General features: G+C 34.3%; 1 protein-coding gene across 13 annotated transcripts in view; it reads left to right on the forward strand.

Moving 5' to 3' along the window:
- Positions 1-17,349, forward strand: part of RYR2 (ryanodine receptor 2) — a 408,101-nt gene that overhangs the window by 316,308 nt on the left and 74,444 nt on the right. For all 13 annotated transcript variants that reach the window (XR_011094640.1, XM_068676244.1, XM_068676247.1 and 10 more), the window contains 9 exons: positions 1,162-1,283; positions 4,395-4,444; positions 9,835-9,895; positions 10,786-11,024; positions 12,570-12,651; positions 14,180-14,310; positions 14,947-15,267; positions 16,379-16,619; positions 17,044-17,131. Coding sequence is in view for 12 of the 13 variants with exons in the window: in XM_068676244.1 (XP_068532345.1) it covers positions 1,162-1,283; positions 4,395-4,444; positions 9,835-9,895; positions 10,786-11,024; positions 12,570-12,651; positions 14,180-14,310; positions 14,947-15,267; positions 16,379-16,619; positions 17,044-17,131 (1,335 nt within the window). In the remaining variant the exon portion in view is untranslated. The remainder of the gene's footprint in view (positions 1-1,161; positions 1,284-4,394; positions 4,445-9,834; positions 9,896-10,785; positions 11,025-12,569; positions 12,652-14,179; positions 14,311-14,946; positions 15,268-16,378; positions 16,620-17,043; positions 17,132-17,349) is intronic.

Genomic DNA, 17,349 nt, shown 5'->3' on the forward strand with positions numbered 1-17,349 from the left:
ACACTCCAGGTGGGGCCTCACTGGTGCTAAGTAGAGGGGAAGAATCATCTGTCTTGACCTTCTGGCAACTCTCCACCTAATTCAGCCCAGGATGCTATTGGCTTTCTTTGCTGTGAGGGCTCATTGCCAACTCATGGTCAGCTTGGTGTCCACAAGGACACCAGGCTTTTCTCAGCAGAGCTGCTTTCAGGGTGGTCAGCCTTTACTGTGTGAAAGGGTTATATATAACCCCCGCTATGTGGAGTTATTCCTCAGCAGATGTGGGACCTTGCACTTCCCCTTGTTGAACTTTTTGAGGTTCCCATGAGCCCAGTACTCCTTCTTATGCCAAGAAGGATTTATGTATTACAAATTAAGAAAATCTACTTACAGCTTTGGCATTCAAAAGCTTGTATGTTGCTTGCATATTCAAAGCACCTTTTCAATTCATTAGTGAATAAGCAAAGGTAGGCATGTGCAGCATTTTCTAAACCTGATATGTCTCCAATAAATTGTAATCTCTTGAAGTGCTTCCATAGTGCAATACTTGCCAAGTTTGTTGACTCAGAAATTAGTCACCTTCTTTTGAACCATGAACCCAAAAGGAAGCAATTTTAGATTCATGTTGAGTGTTTATTTTGGATCTCTTCCTGGCTGAAACCTGTAGCAGTACTGAGTAATGGTCACCACATGAAGTAAATAAGAAAACTTCTGTGGACAAGTCAGTGAAGGTGTTTTTGGAATTCTGGATAGCAATTAACATTACATGCCATTAGTGTGCTGACAGTTCTAGGTGAATTTTTCTCAAGCCTACCTATGTTAAAAGACATGAACAGCAATAGTTGTTTCTGGGTAAGTAGTATTGGGCAAATATTAAATTGTGAGATAAAGTTAAATTATACTTTCTGGTTTATACTCCTAAAGAAAAAAAGAGGTCAAGTCCCAGGGGTAATATAAAAATATATTTTAAAAACTGCTGCCTTAACTGATGACATTTTAAGTATCTTGAATAATAATGAAAAAAATAATAAAAAAGAGACAGACACTAAAAAAAAAACAAACTAGGAATTTGAAACAGAATACATGTTTGAAATCTTGTCTGTAGCTGTGACTTACAAAAAATAATACAGAACATAGCAAAAAAAGCCCTGAGATAACCACTTCTTTCTGATGTAATTGCAGGTTGTGCTCCCTTTGATTGATCAGTATTTCAAAAATCATCGCCTGTATTTCTTGTCTGCAGCAAGTAGACCTCTCAGCAGTGGAGGCCATGCCTCTAATAAGGAGAAGGAAATGGTGACCAGGTAAAATTTAAAATAATTTTCATGTATATGCATATATGTATGTCTTTAAACAATGTAGTTTATTGTTGGAAAGTGAGAAGTTTCAGGCATTTTTTTCCAAACACAAACATTAACTTCCTTTTCCCATTGAGAAAATTCATTGTGTAAAATGGAAAAGAGAGTTCAGAGTTACAATTATATGATGTTTTAAAGTCAGCAGTGCTGATTTTTTGCATTCAGGGAACTTAATTTATGTGCAACAATTCATCTGTTGCGTTGTGTGTTGCACAAGATGTGTAATTGTGTATCAGCTACCACTGTTGGAAATAAGTATATACTGAAACCATTATTCCTGCAACATTTTATATTTAAAAGAAAAAAAAAATCAATAACTGCATTTTAGACAGTATTGTTATTACTGCTCCCTGTAAAAAATAAAACGAGTGGCATTCTTTCTGCTCTTCAGTTTTCTAAATAGTGACAGTGGTAGTAATATGACAGAAATATCCCCTTGATCTTTTCTCTGAAGTTATCCATTATTAGACCATCTCTCCAAGAGATGTTTTCACTTAATCTCACTTTTGATTGAATTGAAACCCATGTTTCCAATTTAGTAATGTGGACTACAAGTTTAAAACAAGACCAACTGCATGCCTGCACAGTACAGGTATCATGGATGGCTGTTACTAGGTACCAAAACAGGCAAAACTGAATTGATGCTATAGGGAGACAGCCATTGTATGAATACTGAGCAGAGTTTCTAACAACAATATTGAGCATAACTTACTAATGACCTCGACTCTTGTGTCATTTCATGGACTGATTTGGTCTGGCAGTTTGGCTGACTGGTCTTCTTCAAAGAATGAAAAAATCCTTTCAAAGAGCATGCATCTAGATTATTTTCCATTATGAGCTGCTGTATTTCTTTCTGTAATATCCTGGATAACAGTATTTTAGCAGTTGTTAAAGCCTCATCAATAAATCCCACACTTCTAGAATATGTCAAACATGGAAATATCAGCATACATGCTGCATGGATTCAGGACTTCTACACATATGCTGTCCAGTAGTATGCATGAGATTTCTGAATTTTTAGCCCAGCAAAATGATCAGAGCTGCTGTCAAACAATTGAGTTGTGTGCCTTCTAGAAGAGGCAGCCAATGACAATAAAACACAGGCAAGGAAACCTGGATAAATGATAATTATAGCCAGTGCTGTTGTGCAGCTGATTTCTTGAGTGTCAAGCTAATGGAAAGTGCATTATATGATCCATTTTCTGAAGCCATTTTAAGGGATTCCCAACATATTTTTTTCCCCTCATTTGTAGAGAATTCTTCAAAGCTAAATTTTGGATTTTCTGTTGAGTTTTCCCTTTAGATATGTTTGTGTGTGACTCTTATGTAGGCTTTTCTTCAAACCAAAGGCAGTTTCTGTCTGCTTGCTTTTTCTGATGAAGATAAGCTTGCATTTTTTGAACTGTGGAAGAGTATTCTGCATATTGTTAATGCAGTGACTGTCAAGAAATGCAATAAATATTTTGTGTTCAGCAAGTGTATTAAATTCAGGTCAATTTTATGGGAACATATGGGTCAAACCTCTTCCTGAAATAGTGTGACATTATCTTCCATTTATTTGTAAACAACATTGTCCGGATTGGAATTTTTGCATTTCTTCTTCATTATACCATCTTACAAGTCCTTGTATTACTGCAGTTATGTAGAATTATTTCTGGACATGAGTCTAAGTACTAGACATTTGGACTTTTTTTTTCTCTGAATTTACACTATTGATTGCGGAGATAATAGGTTCAGTCTGACTTTGTGAAAATATAGCATCTGCTGAATGTTACAGTCAGTTGAATAACATTTGTGTGTTAGAAGAAGAGAGAGATTGAGAGCTACTTAATGTCTTCATTGGAATGGATATAACATTTATATGACAGTACCATATACCCACTTTTCCTGTTGGACTGGATGAACCAGGATCCTTATAAAAGAATATGAAGTGTATATGCCTGCTTCATGGTATAAGTGAACAGAGATCCCTGAAGATGTACAACCAGACTCTTTTCTAAAACAGAGCATTTGCTGTAATGGATCACTGTGCACTGGCTAATAAGGCAGATTCAACACCACATTAACCTGGCTGTTCCAATTCTGGACATAAATGTTTCCATTTGGCACCATGCTCTCATCTGTCAATGGAACAACATGCTCAGATCTCATCCATGAACTATGCAGACATGCTTATGTGTCTTTTGCTTTTATATCAGAGATTGTTAACTGGTCCATATGCCTAGTAATTAAATAGCTTAATAAAATGACATAGTATTGTTCATGTCATTTTAATAGATGCGGGTTTTTGCAGCACAACAAAAAACACCAAAATTTATGACACTGTTGTAGAAAATTCTCAGACTGAATTTGGTCATGAAGATTGAACTAATCTCTCCTAAATTTGGAGGCCAGGTCAATTTGGGTAGGACAGCATGGTCCTGCTTCTGAATGGAACACTGCTCATCAGTACAAAAAGTAATTTACACATATGAAATGAAATCATTGATCGTATTCATTTTTGTTTGTTTAAAACCATATAAGAAGCTATTTTTCATGTTGAGTTACATTGTTTCTCATGTTGTCATGTTTTAAAGAACATATTTAAAAATAAATTCTCACTGTGTTTAAGACAAGATCTAAATTGGATTAGTTAAAGATCTACCATCAAACACTTCAATTAATCTGATTTCCTTACCTTTTGTTTTCAAATAGTCAGTGATATCCTGAATAGCACACTGACCACATTTTACTTCTTAAAGCTTCAATGGTAATTTCCCTGTGGGTTTTCATATAGGACGCTTTTATATTAATTAGCTTTGCTTTTATTTTTATTTTTTCTTGTTTGTTTCTTTAATTATAATATGTGCTTATTTAACCATGTTTGTTAAGGATATGCACTTAAAAACTCTTTCTTTAGTACTCTGTCCCACATTCTGCTCAGATAATTGATTCTTTCTGCGTGACATCATGTTGCTTTTCCTGCTCATATATCAGCTGTTATTTTTTTCTCCCTCCCCTCCCCCCCTTTTTTTTTCTTTTTCCTTCTCTTCTCTTTTATTTTTCTTTTGTCTTCAGCCTGTTCTGCAAACTTGGAGTTCTTGTCAGGCATAGGATTTCACTGTTTGGTAAGAAGACCCTTGACAAATATTAGCATGGCCATCACTTGGTTTTCTTTGCCATTTTTGCATTGTGTTATGTGCTGCTTTGTTGCATGCTGCATGGCTGAAATGCATGGTCTTCACAGACCACTAATTGTTTAGGCTGGTAGATCACATAATTTGTTAGTTGAAATAAAAAGCTTTTGTAGTAATCAGGTGGTGGTGGGGGATGTTGTTTTGTTTTTTGTGTGTCTTAACCAACATCTGGATTTCATGATTCTACCAAAAAATTTCACTGAGTTATTTATAAACACATCTTTTTATTTTTTATAATTCATTTGGGAAAAATGGAGTATCAGAACTACACACTGTATTGGAAAATCATTTAGGAAAATATGTAGTAGGCTGAAATGCTTATTGATGTTCTGTGGAATTCTTAAATATTCCCAGATATGCTTGACTCCACATACGCATGTCTACAAATTTTCTGTTATTATGTGAATCTAGCAGGGTTTGGATATTTGTCTTATACCACGTGAAAATCACATAAATTAAGTCAATTTGAAATCTGTGTCAAGTTTAAACACTCTATGTAATGCATGGCACAGTCATTAGTCTGAAATTTTTTCTTAAGCCATGATGATAGGAAATAGCACATCCTACACATGTATAGCTTCTATGATGGATGTATTGAAAACTCCAGCATCAATGAACATATCTAATTTGGTAATTAGCTGATTAGAATTTGATTAAGATAACATGCATCTAACTCAACTCCAACATATTTCATTCAGTTTGAAGAAAAGGAATTCATTTGCTGCAACATTGTAGTGTTCAGAAACATTATGAAAACAATTAAACTGAGAAGAAAGAGTGGAAGTTATTTGGGGGATGTTGCTTTTAACTGTGTTTTGGGATGATCTGAGTTGTTTTTTGTGTTAAGCAAGGTTATTTCTTCAAGGAATGAACTAGTTCACATATACTTTTTTTTTTTTTTTGTAATACTTGCAGTTGTTGCTATTTGAATCTGTTTTTTTTTTTTTTTTTTTCTCTCTCTCCCTCTCTTTTTTTTTTCTTCTCTAAAATGTATAACATTTCAAGTTCAAAATCTGAGTCGGTGTAACTTCTAGATAGAGTACTAAAGAAGGGATGTTTTCTGTTCCACCTCTCACAGCTTACTTAGTTTCTGTTCTTAGGTTGGGTTCAAGTAGTAGAAGTTAGATCACTTGGATTCAGATGAGTATTCACCACAGCTATGGTTTAGTTTTTAACTCAAGTTTCCTAGTGTGCAGTAACTAAGAGAATACAAAATCTTTAAGCCAACAGAGAAGTATACTGTATTTTTTCCATGAGTCAAGGTCTCCAAAGCGTGGTTGTTACCGTGAACATACTAACTCAAGTCGGTCACCTTACACCTTGCTTTACCTTGTCTGCTAATTGTTTCATGTTAGAAAACCCTATCAAAAGAATTGTACTTCTTGTAGCAATACAAAGGCCCATGCAGAAGAGGTGAAGATGCTCATGAGGACAACCTTTATGAACACAGCGGAAGCCTAATTATTTGTGCATTTCGGAGGTTCCTTAAATGAGCAAGAGTTGCTTCATAATAGCCTTTTGGGATGGTGTGGAGTTTGCTATTTTATTGACATTCCAGATAGGTGTTTTATATTTATTGTGAATTTGAATGGTACTTCTGAGGATACAGCTGCATGTGTGAAAGTCATTAGTAAAAGTCCTGTAGTGTAAGCTGTATGTAAGTCTTGATAAAACGGGAAATTAAACATAAAAGTCTTCTAGAGTGAATTTAAGCAGTTAATTGCATCTGATATCTAAGACTGTCTGTAATTCAGCATGGAATTATTATTTCTTTACATTTTGAAAGTAGATTTTGACCCCAATAATCTACTGTTTGTTTGATAGCTGTATTTCTGCATCAATAAGATTGATTTATGGTCATTATTATTAGTGGGCTGGATTCTAAAGTTTTTAGTGAATAATTTTAGAGAGCTTGATTAGCTTGATTCACTTTTTATGCTGTTAAATCTCTGGTAAGACATTCTTTCCATGTACGTAAGAAATAAAAAAAAATATATATATATATCAAAATCTCCATATAAGTAATGCAGTGCCACCTAACCTGAAACAAAAATTAGCCAAATAAGACTAATAATAAGAGTGGCCTGCTTTTGCTCACTCATTTTGGGAACTTAGAGAAACTAATCAGAAGAGGACTTCAGATAACTAAATACAGTTGTACTGTTCATGGCATCGACTGCAGTTGTAAAACATGCTGAACAGTGCTCCACCCATCAACCTAATACTTCTGTTAGCTCTTGGGGTATGTTTAACTTTAAAACCTCTTGAACTTCTGTGTTTTAATATTTGTATATGTCCAGTCTCCACTGTTTTATTTTAACATTTAGTTCTATGAAGAGTTACATTAAAGAACAGCTTGTTTAACTTTTTATCCTGTTGAATTGTACTTATCTGTTCTCTTTTCATGATGGAATGGAATTTTATATACTACATATTCGTTTCTACAATCACAGTGTCTTATGTCTAGCTTTCAGGCTTCTGAAAATCACATACATTTTTAATAAAAATATAATTTTTATTTAATTAAAATATGTATATCCACTGAAATATTGGCAATAGTAATAAAACCAGTTTTACTGGAAACCCCCTAATTTCAGGTTTTGTGACTCAAGTTTAAAAAAACAACATGGACTTCTGAAATTTACTCCTGTACTCAGGTTGGAAGCGAACTGAGTCTTGAAATGTTCAATTTAAAAGCTTTTTTTACAGATCGTATTGGTGGCATTTTAAAGTAAAATATTCAGAATACCTTTTTTGTGTTTTTTTTTTTTTTTTTTTTCCTTCTTTGTGTATTTTAGAATCATAGCGAAAACAACTAAATACATGGCATCAAACAAAAGCAAGACACAGAATTTCCACTGAACGTAAACCTCTATTTCAGAGCAAATAGCATTTTTAAAGATTTTTATAAGAAATTCTGTCTGAATTTATAAACAAGAGGAGACATTACAGGAAAGAAGTTTCATGATATTTTTGAAAGTCATTTTTAGTGTTACAGTGATATAACTGGCAAAACTTTAGCACACAAAATGAAGTGTGATGTATTTATTATGCTCTCTGAATTCTCCTCTGATATATCAGTTGAACAGCAAGGTTTTTCCAGATTACCAAACTCAGTGTATATTTAGAACTAAGAAAAATGTTTTTCTGTTTCTTTTAAAGTGGATTAACTGGTTGGCCTCAATTTTCCTTTAATTAAATGAAAAGTGGCAAGTGGCTCTTTAAATTGCATATACAATGCTAGCTTCCAGAATACATGAAACACTGTACTGTCAGAATTGGCAAAATTCAGTTATGCACACTCACCTCTCAAAATGATTTATCCTCAAAAGTCACTACACAATTGCAAGTTGTTTTCATGTTACTGTCATCAAAGAAACTTCCAGTAAATTTAAGCTAGATGATTCCAGATGAAAAGTATAGTACTTTAAATAAATGGGGCAGTCATTAAAGCTATCGTACCTTAATGCTGAATAATACAAAAACATAAGGTACAGATTCATAACTTTTACTGATCTTCCTTGAATTGAGGTAGTCGTGTAAATCTGTTTTTGAGGTGAGGCACTGAAGTTGGCCCTTTTAGACATTGCTTACCTTGCATTGTATTTTAATGTTGCTTCAGAACATATTTTTCACATCTCAGCAGAATTTAAGAAAATTTTATTATCAGTGGAAAAACAAACACTGCAGCATCTACTATGGGGATATGCCTAAATCTTGTCTCATTTTCAGAATAACTGGATTAATTTCTTACTTTTCCATCTGGTTGCACCTTAGAAAGTACCTGATTCCTCATAAACATACGGCTCGTGTGTCTACATGGTATAAATAGATCACCAGGGTTACTTTTCAGGGAAATGGAGTGAGCATCTCTTTAGTACACAGTGGCTTTCAGCATATATGCGTCTACACATACACTCACTGTGTGACAATTCAATCCACAGTCTAAGGCAGGGTTGCCTTGATTGTTTCACTCCATCCCTGCTTTCATTAGCATGATTCTGCACCCTCTTCTTCACCAACACTGGCATTCATATCACCAGACAGTAAAATAGTATGGAGAAAAAATAGGGGTTGACAGAATAAGGAGCTGACGGAAAACTTCGGAGGTGAGGAGGAGGTGTGGAGTTTTTTTTGTTGTTGTTGTTGGTTTTTTTTGGTATGATTCATTTTGGCCATGTCAGCTTCCTCATCTGGTCATTACATTGCATTACCACAAAAGTGCCAATGCAAAGAGGATGAGGCCGTATGGCCAGGGGCAGCCACAGAAACTGTGGTTCAGGTTTGTTTGATCTACTGTGTTTGCAATGCAACAGTACCCCCACCCCCAGTTTTGGTAACAGAATAGCATTTAAAGTGCTGCAATAAACTTCCCACACCATTATTGCAATTTACCTTTTCAAATCTGTATTTCAATGAAACTGCTCACTACTTTAATTTTTATGTTTGCTGATATTTTCAAGTGAAGTATCTACAGTTAATAAAGCATAGTACCCTGTATGCAGACTAGGGTATTTTCAGTAGTCTGTCTTAAGCATTGTCTGTTTTATTTATTTATTTTTGATTGAGAAACTTTGGAAGTATAAAGAAGCAAGAAAAATTCTTTTCATTTTTGCAGCAATTTATGTTTTTTTTAAAAAATCCATTAAATAAGCTGTGGATGAAATGTATTTGCCTAAATTTGCCCTGGATTTAAAAAGTGAACTTAGAGGTGACTTATATATGGCAACATCATAGGCTGTGCATGTACATACAAGATGTGTGTGTAAGTTCTCTTTTTACATACGTTAAGTGTGAAAAAAAGTCATTGCAATGGGAGATACATATTATGTCATACATGCCACACTTGATCCTGGTATGAGTACTTGTAACCTATTGGTAACATCAGGGTGCTAAACTTCTTTATGACACTGTATGTTAAGAGCAGCTTGTGAAAATTAAACAGTTTTCATTTTACTGAGAGGGGGGAAATAAATGTTCAAATAAACTTGAATGAATTAAAGCAAAGTTTATAAAACTTAAAATAAAAAGCAGACAATACACTGTAGCTCTAATTAACCCCACATTTAAGTGCTTCCTTCTTGATTGCCTCAGCTATTTGATGAGAGATGCTTTACTGCCTCGTCAGTGCATTTGTGCAAACAAGGCTAAGACAACAAACTGCATGTTTTTTAACTTGACTGTCAAAATTACACAGAAGTTGAATTACTCTTCTGCAATGTCATTTACTCTTTCATTAAAACCAGAGATGGTTAGCAGAGTGTAGGTATGCTTTAAAGTATGCTCAGTTTAATTGGTTGGTAATTTTCCTTCCTATTTAGGAAATGATGCAACATCAATAGTCAACTGTCTTCACATACTGGGCCAGACCTTGGATGCGAGGTAACGCTGAATATATTTTCTGAAGATCAAAGAAAATCACTTATTAGAGAACAGGATCCAGTCAGATACATTCTTGAGAAAGATAGTGCTGAAAAGAATTCCTGCTACAAAATAAGTGTTTTTTTTTTTTTTTTAAACTTACCTAGGGGTTGGAAAAACAGTATTTTTATCTTATGCTTTCAGTTTCAGTTCAGAGTGGTGGTGTCAAGGAACTGCTGGTTGTACTCTCATCTGCTTTTCATCACATGACAGTCTCAAGACCACAATAGCATTAGAAATATTTTGTTCTTTTGCTTATGCTGTCTAATAAAAAAAATAAATAAATCAGGAGTTAAGTGCATATAGGGTGCAGTGAACCAGTCTCAGAGTGTCTTCATTGCAAAGTTAATTCTGTTTCCAATTTGAGGAAAAAAACTCAAACCTATTATGTTGAATTCAGTACTACTTCTAAGTTGAGTTGGCTACTTTAGCCACAGTGAAGTCTATAGAAGACTTTAAAAAAAAAAAAAAAAGAAAAAAGAGAAAAATCCCCCAACCAACCAAAACCCAGTTTGACTCCTCTTTTTCAAGAATGATGAATTGCAGGACTTCTCATTCTTCCTCATTTTTTATTTATTTCATTTTATTTTTCCTCTGAAGGCAAAATAATCCCTGTCTTTAATATGATCTGTATTTTGTCAATGGGAAACCAAATACAATATCCTTATTTTCTTATAAAACATTTTTTTTTTCAGTAGGTTGTTCTGCTGTGAGAAGATTTTATAATCCCCAAAGATGAAAGAATTTTCTTCAGATCTTTGTTATATACTTCATATAAGCCAAAACTAGACTTTATTCCAGGCTTGTTTAATAGAGTATTCTCTTTCATTCTCGTTGCATGGTATATACAGGACTGTGATGAAAACTGGTCTGGAGTCTGTTAAGATGGCACTGAGAGCTTTTTTGGACAATGCTGCCGAGGATCTGGAGAAAACAATGGAAAATCTGAAACAAGGCCAGTTTACACACAGCAGAAACCAGCCCAAGGGAGTTACACAAATCATTAATTATACCACAGTGGCTCTCCTGCCAGTGCTATCTTCATTATTTGAGCATATTGGACAGCACCAGTTTGGGGAAGATTTGATATGTATGTATTATTTAGACATGTCATGCTACTATCCATAATGTCACATAGTAAGCATTAATAATTTCTCTAGCGTGCAGGTTTTAGTGAACTTTCTGTAAATATTAAAGCAGCTGTGTCTGCTCAGTTTTGGTTTCTGTGGCGTAGATTCACTGTGGTCTTGTTCCTGTGTGAAAAGTTCATTTAAGTTAATTTGTCTTTGCCCTGCCTATACCTGAGGTTGTACCCATGTAGGGTATACTGTGATACCTGCCCCTTGACTCGGTTTCAGTTAGCAGGGAATGTGGGTGGCTGCATCTTAGATCCTAAGGAAAAGTGCAAGGAGTTTCTGAAGAACTGAAAGAATAGGTACTGAAGAAGGGATATAAGATATTAAGATATGTGAGACTTCATTTCTGTAGAGATTCTGATTGTAGCAGATTATGTGATTTATTTTTCCAAGCCCAATCTTTTCAGGAAAAACTTTTTGTACTCTCCAACACAAAATTTTAATCGTATGTGGTTTAGGAACTCAAAAAGAATTCTGTTGTCCAGTCTGTATTAAAGGATTATTAAATTATTAAAGGATGTATTGAAGGATGTATTAAATTATTCTGCTTCTGTACAGCTAACTAGCTGTAGCAACACCTAAAGAAGGATCTGGAAGAATAGACTTTTTTTTTTTTTTAGAATCCCCCAAAATAATTATTTAATTATTAGAGAACTGTTTGCAGCAGTTTGCTTTTATATTGATGGACTTAAATGTGTTGAGTGCACTTTCCTCATTAAATTATTTCTGTAAAATTCAAGAGTCTTTCATAGTATCCAGAAAGAAGTCATCTGTGGTGTTAAATATATCACTGCTTCATTGTAAATCACTTTTTCAGTGATTTTTCATTCTCTAATATTCTGTTTTGAAACTGAATAATTAGCCTTATGTGATATTCTTAATCAGCTATTCTACATATCTCATGTTATTGTCAAACTCTCAATTTTAGAATTCATAAACTAAGAAAGTTATCAATTGGAATTGCCTACTTGTAAGATTATCTTATTTGTACTACTGTGATGGCAGGCATCTTGACCTAGTGCTTGTACCTAAGAGCAGTACTATGTTTACAGGGTACTCCATGGTGTGATCAAAAAGGTGGGTTGTGTGCCTGAGATTACTGTTAAATACAGAACTCGGAGATTAACAGAACTAAAATCACATTGTAGTAAAGAGCCAGACTATGTTGCATTGACACATTTTACATAGATATTAAATGAATAAATTCTCAGGTTATGCAATTAGACAGTATAATTGAAGAGTTGGTATGCAATTAATTTCAGAAAGTGAGTGCACTAGTTAAATACGATAAAGTACAATTGTAATCTTAGCTGATAACTTAGTATTGAACGAAGTAGAAGTTTTGAGTAAAAAGTATGGCATTGAAGGGTCAGAATATTATTTTTGTATTAGAGAGACATTGCTATTGATTGTCTTTGATGGATGTCATTTATGTAGTTATTGTCAGAAGAATTGTAATGAGGTTATTTTCCTCATACCTATCATTTTCTTTTCTTTAGTGGAAGATGTTCAGGTCTCCTGTTACAGAATATTGGCCAGTTTGTATGCTCTGGGAACCAGCAAGAGTATTTATGTAGAACGGTAAGGAGAAGAAATATTCCTCTCTATTTAATATTTGCAGTTATACTCACTTTAATGAATATGCAGTCCAGAAAGCAATATAGGAAGAGGTGGTTGTTGGAAATGTATCTTGAAAGAAAAAACGTGTTTAGGTGTTAAGCAGAATCCAGGGGCATTTATTGTATTATACTTAAGATGTTATATTATACACTTGTCAAAATATATTAATTCAACAACAATTACAGATAAAATAGTCTGACAATAGATATGACTTTATTTAAGATCCAGCTGGAGAACTGTAAAGATATGCTATTCAGTTAGGCTACGGTTGTAATTATTTCTAATATATTCATAGAATCATAGAATGTCTTGAGTTGGAAGGGACCTTAAAGATCATCTAGTTCCAGCCCCCGTGGGTAGTCCCATAGAAGGTATATGTAAGAATCGATAATTATTGTGTATGGTTACCTACAAACATTGCAAGTGGAAAGCAACATAGCATGCTTTTTTTATGTGTATGTAATGGATATATACCTGGATTATGACCTAATGAAAAGATTATGACCTAATAAAGATTATGACCCAATGAAAAGAAAAAAAAATGGAAGAAGGAGCAAGTGGGAAAAATAATACTGAGGAAGTAAGATTTAATAAAATGAAGTTAACAAACTGGACCAAGAAAGAAAGTAAGTTCCTAAAATGAGTTAAACCTTAAGACCAAAGATGAATCTTGTGATCTGTGAGTTTGGAGACCTTTTTTAACTTGACAGTTCGCTTTGTTCCTGGAGTTCTGTCATCTGCATGGCTCAACTTGCTTAGCTAAACATTTGTCACATTCCTAAAATTTGCTCTGGTCGCTGGATTGGAAATCCAAACAAACAGTTTTAAATGTCACATGAAGGACCTAAGTGAAGTGACAGGTGATCACCTGCTTCTTCATAGAAATGGGCTTTTTACAATTTTGACACATTTAAAAATTTTGGGCCTCAAATAAATGCTGTCATATGTTTGAAGAGATGCATATGTTTGAAGAGATGAGAGCAGTATTTTTGTGCAAAAATTGTAATTAACCAGTATTAGCAATTTAACATTTTGTGAAGGACTTGGCTTTCTTTCCAGGCTAACGTCTGCTTATTACTATGTCTCAGAAAAAGGAAATTTTTATAATTCAAATACAATAGTCATATTTGGTCTCTTGATACGTCAGTCTATTCGGTAACAGTAGCAGAAACTGTAATGTCAGTAAAGCTGAGAGGAAAGGAATGCAACAGAAGCCATTATTATGATGACTTTGTGTTTTCCATGAATGTTCCTCATTTGCTTCCAACTAAGTAGGCTATCTTTGACATTTTATGTCATAACATTTAATTCATATATTATTAGAGTTTGTGGCACTTCATTTTCTACTACCTTTTCTTGTGTTGATGATCCTAATAAAGTACTAGCTTGAGATGAGCACATCTTAGAGTAGAATAAAGGCTGATTTACAACTACCCCAGAGTGTATTTGTCAAAGATTTGTGTATTTAATGATGTTTATTAATTCACAGGCAACGATCAGCACTAGGAGAATGCTTGGCTGCCTTCTCAGGTGCCTTTCCAGTGGCTTTTTTGGAAACTCATTTGAACAAACATAATATCTACTCAATTTACAATACCAAGAATGCAAGAGAGAGAGCAGGTATTTCTAGAACCTCATATGATGTTTATGAAAAAACAGATTTCTCTAGAAATGTTGCTTGCCTAGTAAATGTGTATTTTTGCATGCAGATTATAGTGCAAGAATTTTCTTTTAATCTCTTAATTACATTTCTTTCCTAAATCAATGGGCAAGGTCTGGTAAAACTGATTATTTTACATTTTTAAAGATACCAATATTTTAATTTTGAGATACTGTTCTCAAAATATTGCTTTGGAATCATGTAGAATCATGTGGAGGTATGTTTCATTGTATTAATATTTTCTCAACTGCAAAGCTCATATTGGAAGAAATTCTGAAATTTAATCTTTAATTGTTGAACCTTGCACAAAGGAATTATTTTCATTATAGAAAGCTTTGTTATTGAAGCTTGTTTGTAGCCAGTTTTTGCTAAATGGTGTGAAAACATGTTTTTTTTATTGTTGTTTGTTTTTTGCTGTTGTTGTTTGTTTGTTTACCCGTTTGATTAGAAGTGTATAAATGTAAATAACAAAAAAAAAAAAAAGAAAAAAAAAAAGAAAAAAAAAAGAGAGGGCAGAATAGCCACTGGAGATAATTATTTTCCATATATGACTTTTTTTATTGATTTTTGGACTTTTTTTTTTGTTTTCTTAATAGTTCTCAATTTGCCTACTAGCGTAGAAGAGGTTTGCCCAAATATTCCTTCCTTGGTGAAGCTAATGGAAGAAATTGTGGAACTGGCAGAGTCTGGCATTCGTTACACACAAATGCCACATATAATGGAAGTGATACTGCCTATGCTATGTAGCTACATGTCACACTGGTGGGAGCATGGGCCAGAAAACAATCCTGACAAGGCTGAAATGTGTTGTACAGCCTTGACATCAGAGCACATGAACACTCTGTTGGGTAACATATTGAAAATCATCTATAACAACCTTGGTATTGATGAAGGAGCCTGGATGAAGAGGTTAGCAGGTAAGATGTAAAAGCAAATAGATGAATAAACATGTAAATATATTGAGGGTATATATCCATTTATACACTCTGAATTACTCTGCTTTTTTCCTGTTAAAGCTCGAGCAGAATATCACTCTTGTTTTTAAATACAAATTTGATGAACTACAACTGCTGAGCATAAAGGAAAAGTAGTATAAGTGGTGTGTTTTAATCTCTTAATAAATAATTTAAGAAGTACGTTAAACTATTTCTTTTTCCTCCAGAATATGCACATACATATTTTGTATATGTGTGAAATCACAATAATGTGATTTCAGTTTTTCATTTAGGCTTTCTTATGACTTTTCAATGCTTATTGTAGTAGTTATTTTACGATAGCAGTCTGGATTCCTAGTCTACTGAGGGCTGTTAATGAAAAGTGTTCTATGGATAAATTGTAATTACCTAAAATTCTTTGTAATCTATGGATATGTTACAAATGGTTTTGCTGTAATGGTCCAGATGAAGTTCTAATTCACATATTCATTTTTATGAGTAGATTTGCAAAAAACTTGGGCTAACAAATTTCAAATGGCTCAAATGGCTGGTTGGTGGATGGTTGAATCAGTTTAATTTCTGTTTGCACAAGCCTTCCATTGTCCTAAAGTGTGTAACAAACACAGACAGGCTATATGTGTAGGTTCACAAATATCTAGATTGTTTGCCAGTCCTACTTCAGTCAAGTTGATAAACAGCATGCAGAAGAGAAAAAAGTGACCCATAAAACTTATGTGCGCACTAATTTAGCTATGTATGTATCCACCCATACATACTATTACAAAACTTCCACATTGCTCAATAAATTATGCAGGCAAATACCAGTATGTTGCCAGAATGCATGTGAAGAGGCAAGGTTTATGATCTTGCAAGCTTAATCTGTTAAATTGTGATTTCTGCCGTCATAGTTGCAAAGTGAATTGACTGAAATCCTGACCGCATTTAATTCTTGGCAAAACTTCTGCTGATTTCAATGGGGGCAGGATTTTACTCTGTAGTCTAGAAATAAGACACAAGCTGGAGGATAAGGATAAAAATTTTTGTTTGTATTTTGTGGCCAGGTGTACATTATAATATTGATTGCCTTAAATAGTGTTTTCCCAGCCCATCATAAGCAAAGCGAAACCACAGCTCTTAAAGACACACTTCCTGCCACTGATGGATAAGCTAAAGAAAAAAGCAGCAGTGGTTGTATCGGATGAAGAACATCTAAGAGCAGAAGGCAGAGGTGACATGTCGGAGGCTGAACTGCTCATCCTAGATGAGTTCACCACTTTGGCACGGGACCTCTATGCCTTCTACCCTTTGTTGATTAGATTTGTGGACTATAACAGGTATGTGGAGAGGAACAGGTGAATAAATCTTAAAATCATCCTGTCGATACTATCTCTTATCCCTTGGTACGTCTAGCACTGAATTAGCTTTTACTCAACCTGACAATCTTAAAGTTGATCAAACTGATGCTTTGCAATTTAGGAGAAGCTGGAGCCTTTTTCAGAAGAGGAGAAGAAAAACAAACAGAAAAAAAAAGTAAAGGCCCAATCCAAATATATTGGATTACAACTAGTATTAATGTAAAAGGGTAATGTGATTAAAACAATTAATGTAATTTTAAGGGTTTAGAAATAGGACATCAAAAAGTGACTGCCACTAGAAAGGATTAAAAAGAAGCGTGGTTGGTTTTGTTGGCTTTCATCCATGTAAAATGTTGAAAACTACTTTTGAAATCAGCATTTCTGCCCTTTTACTGAATTTTAGGGCAAAATGGCTGAAAGAGCCCAACAGTGAAGCTGAGGAATTGTTTCGCATGGTGGCTGAAGTCTTCATTTACTGGTCAAAGTCCCATGTAAGTAATTCCTTGATAAATATATTTTAAGGTAGTTTTCTTAATCAAGACAATTATTAAGTGACTGTGTTTGGGAAAACATATTTCCTGACAGAGGTGAAACTGCAGATGAGAAGGCATTAACTCAACCAACTGTAGGGAACCTGCTTTTGGCAGGGGGGCTGGACTCGATAATCTCCAGAGGTCTCTTCCAACCCCTGTGATTCTGCACTTCTGTG

This window comes from Anas acuta, chromosome 3 (assembly GCF_963932015.1).
Source record: "Anas acuta chromosome 3, bAnaAcu1.1, whole genome shotgun sequence".
Taxonomy (NCBI): domain Eukaryota; kingdom Metazoa; phylum Chordata; class Aves; order Anseriformes; family Anatidae; genus Anas; species Anas acuta.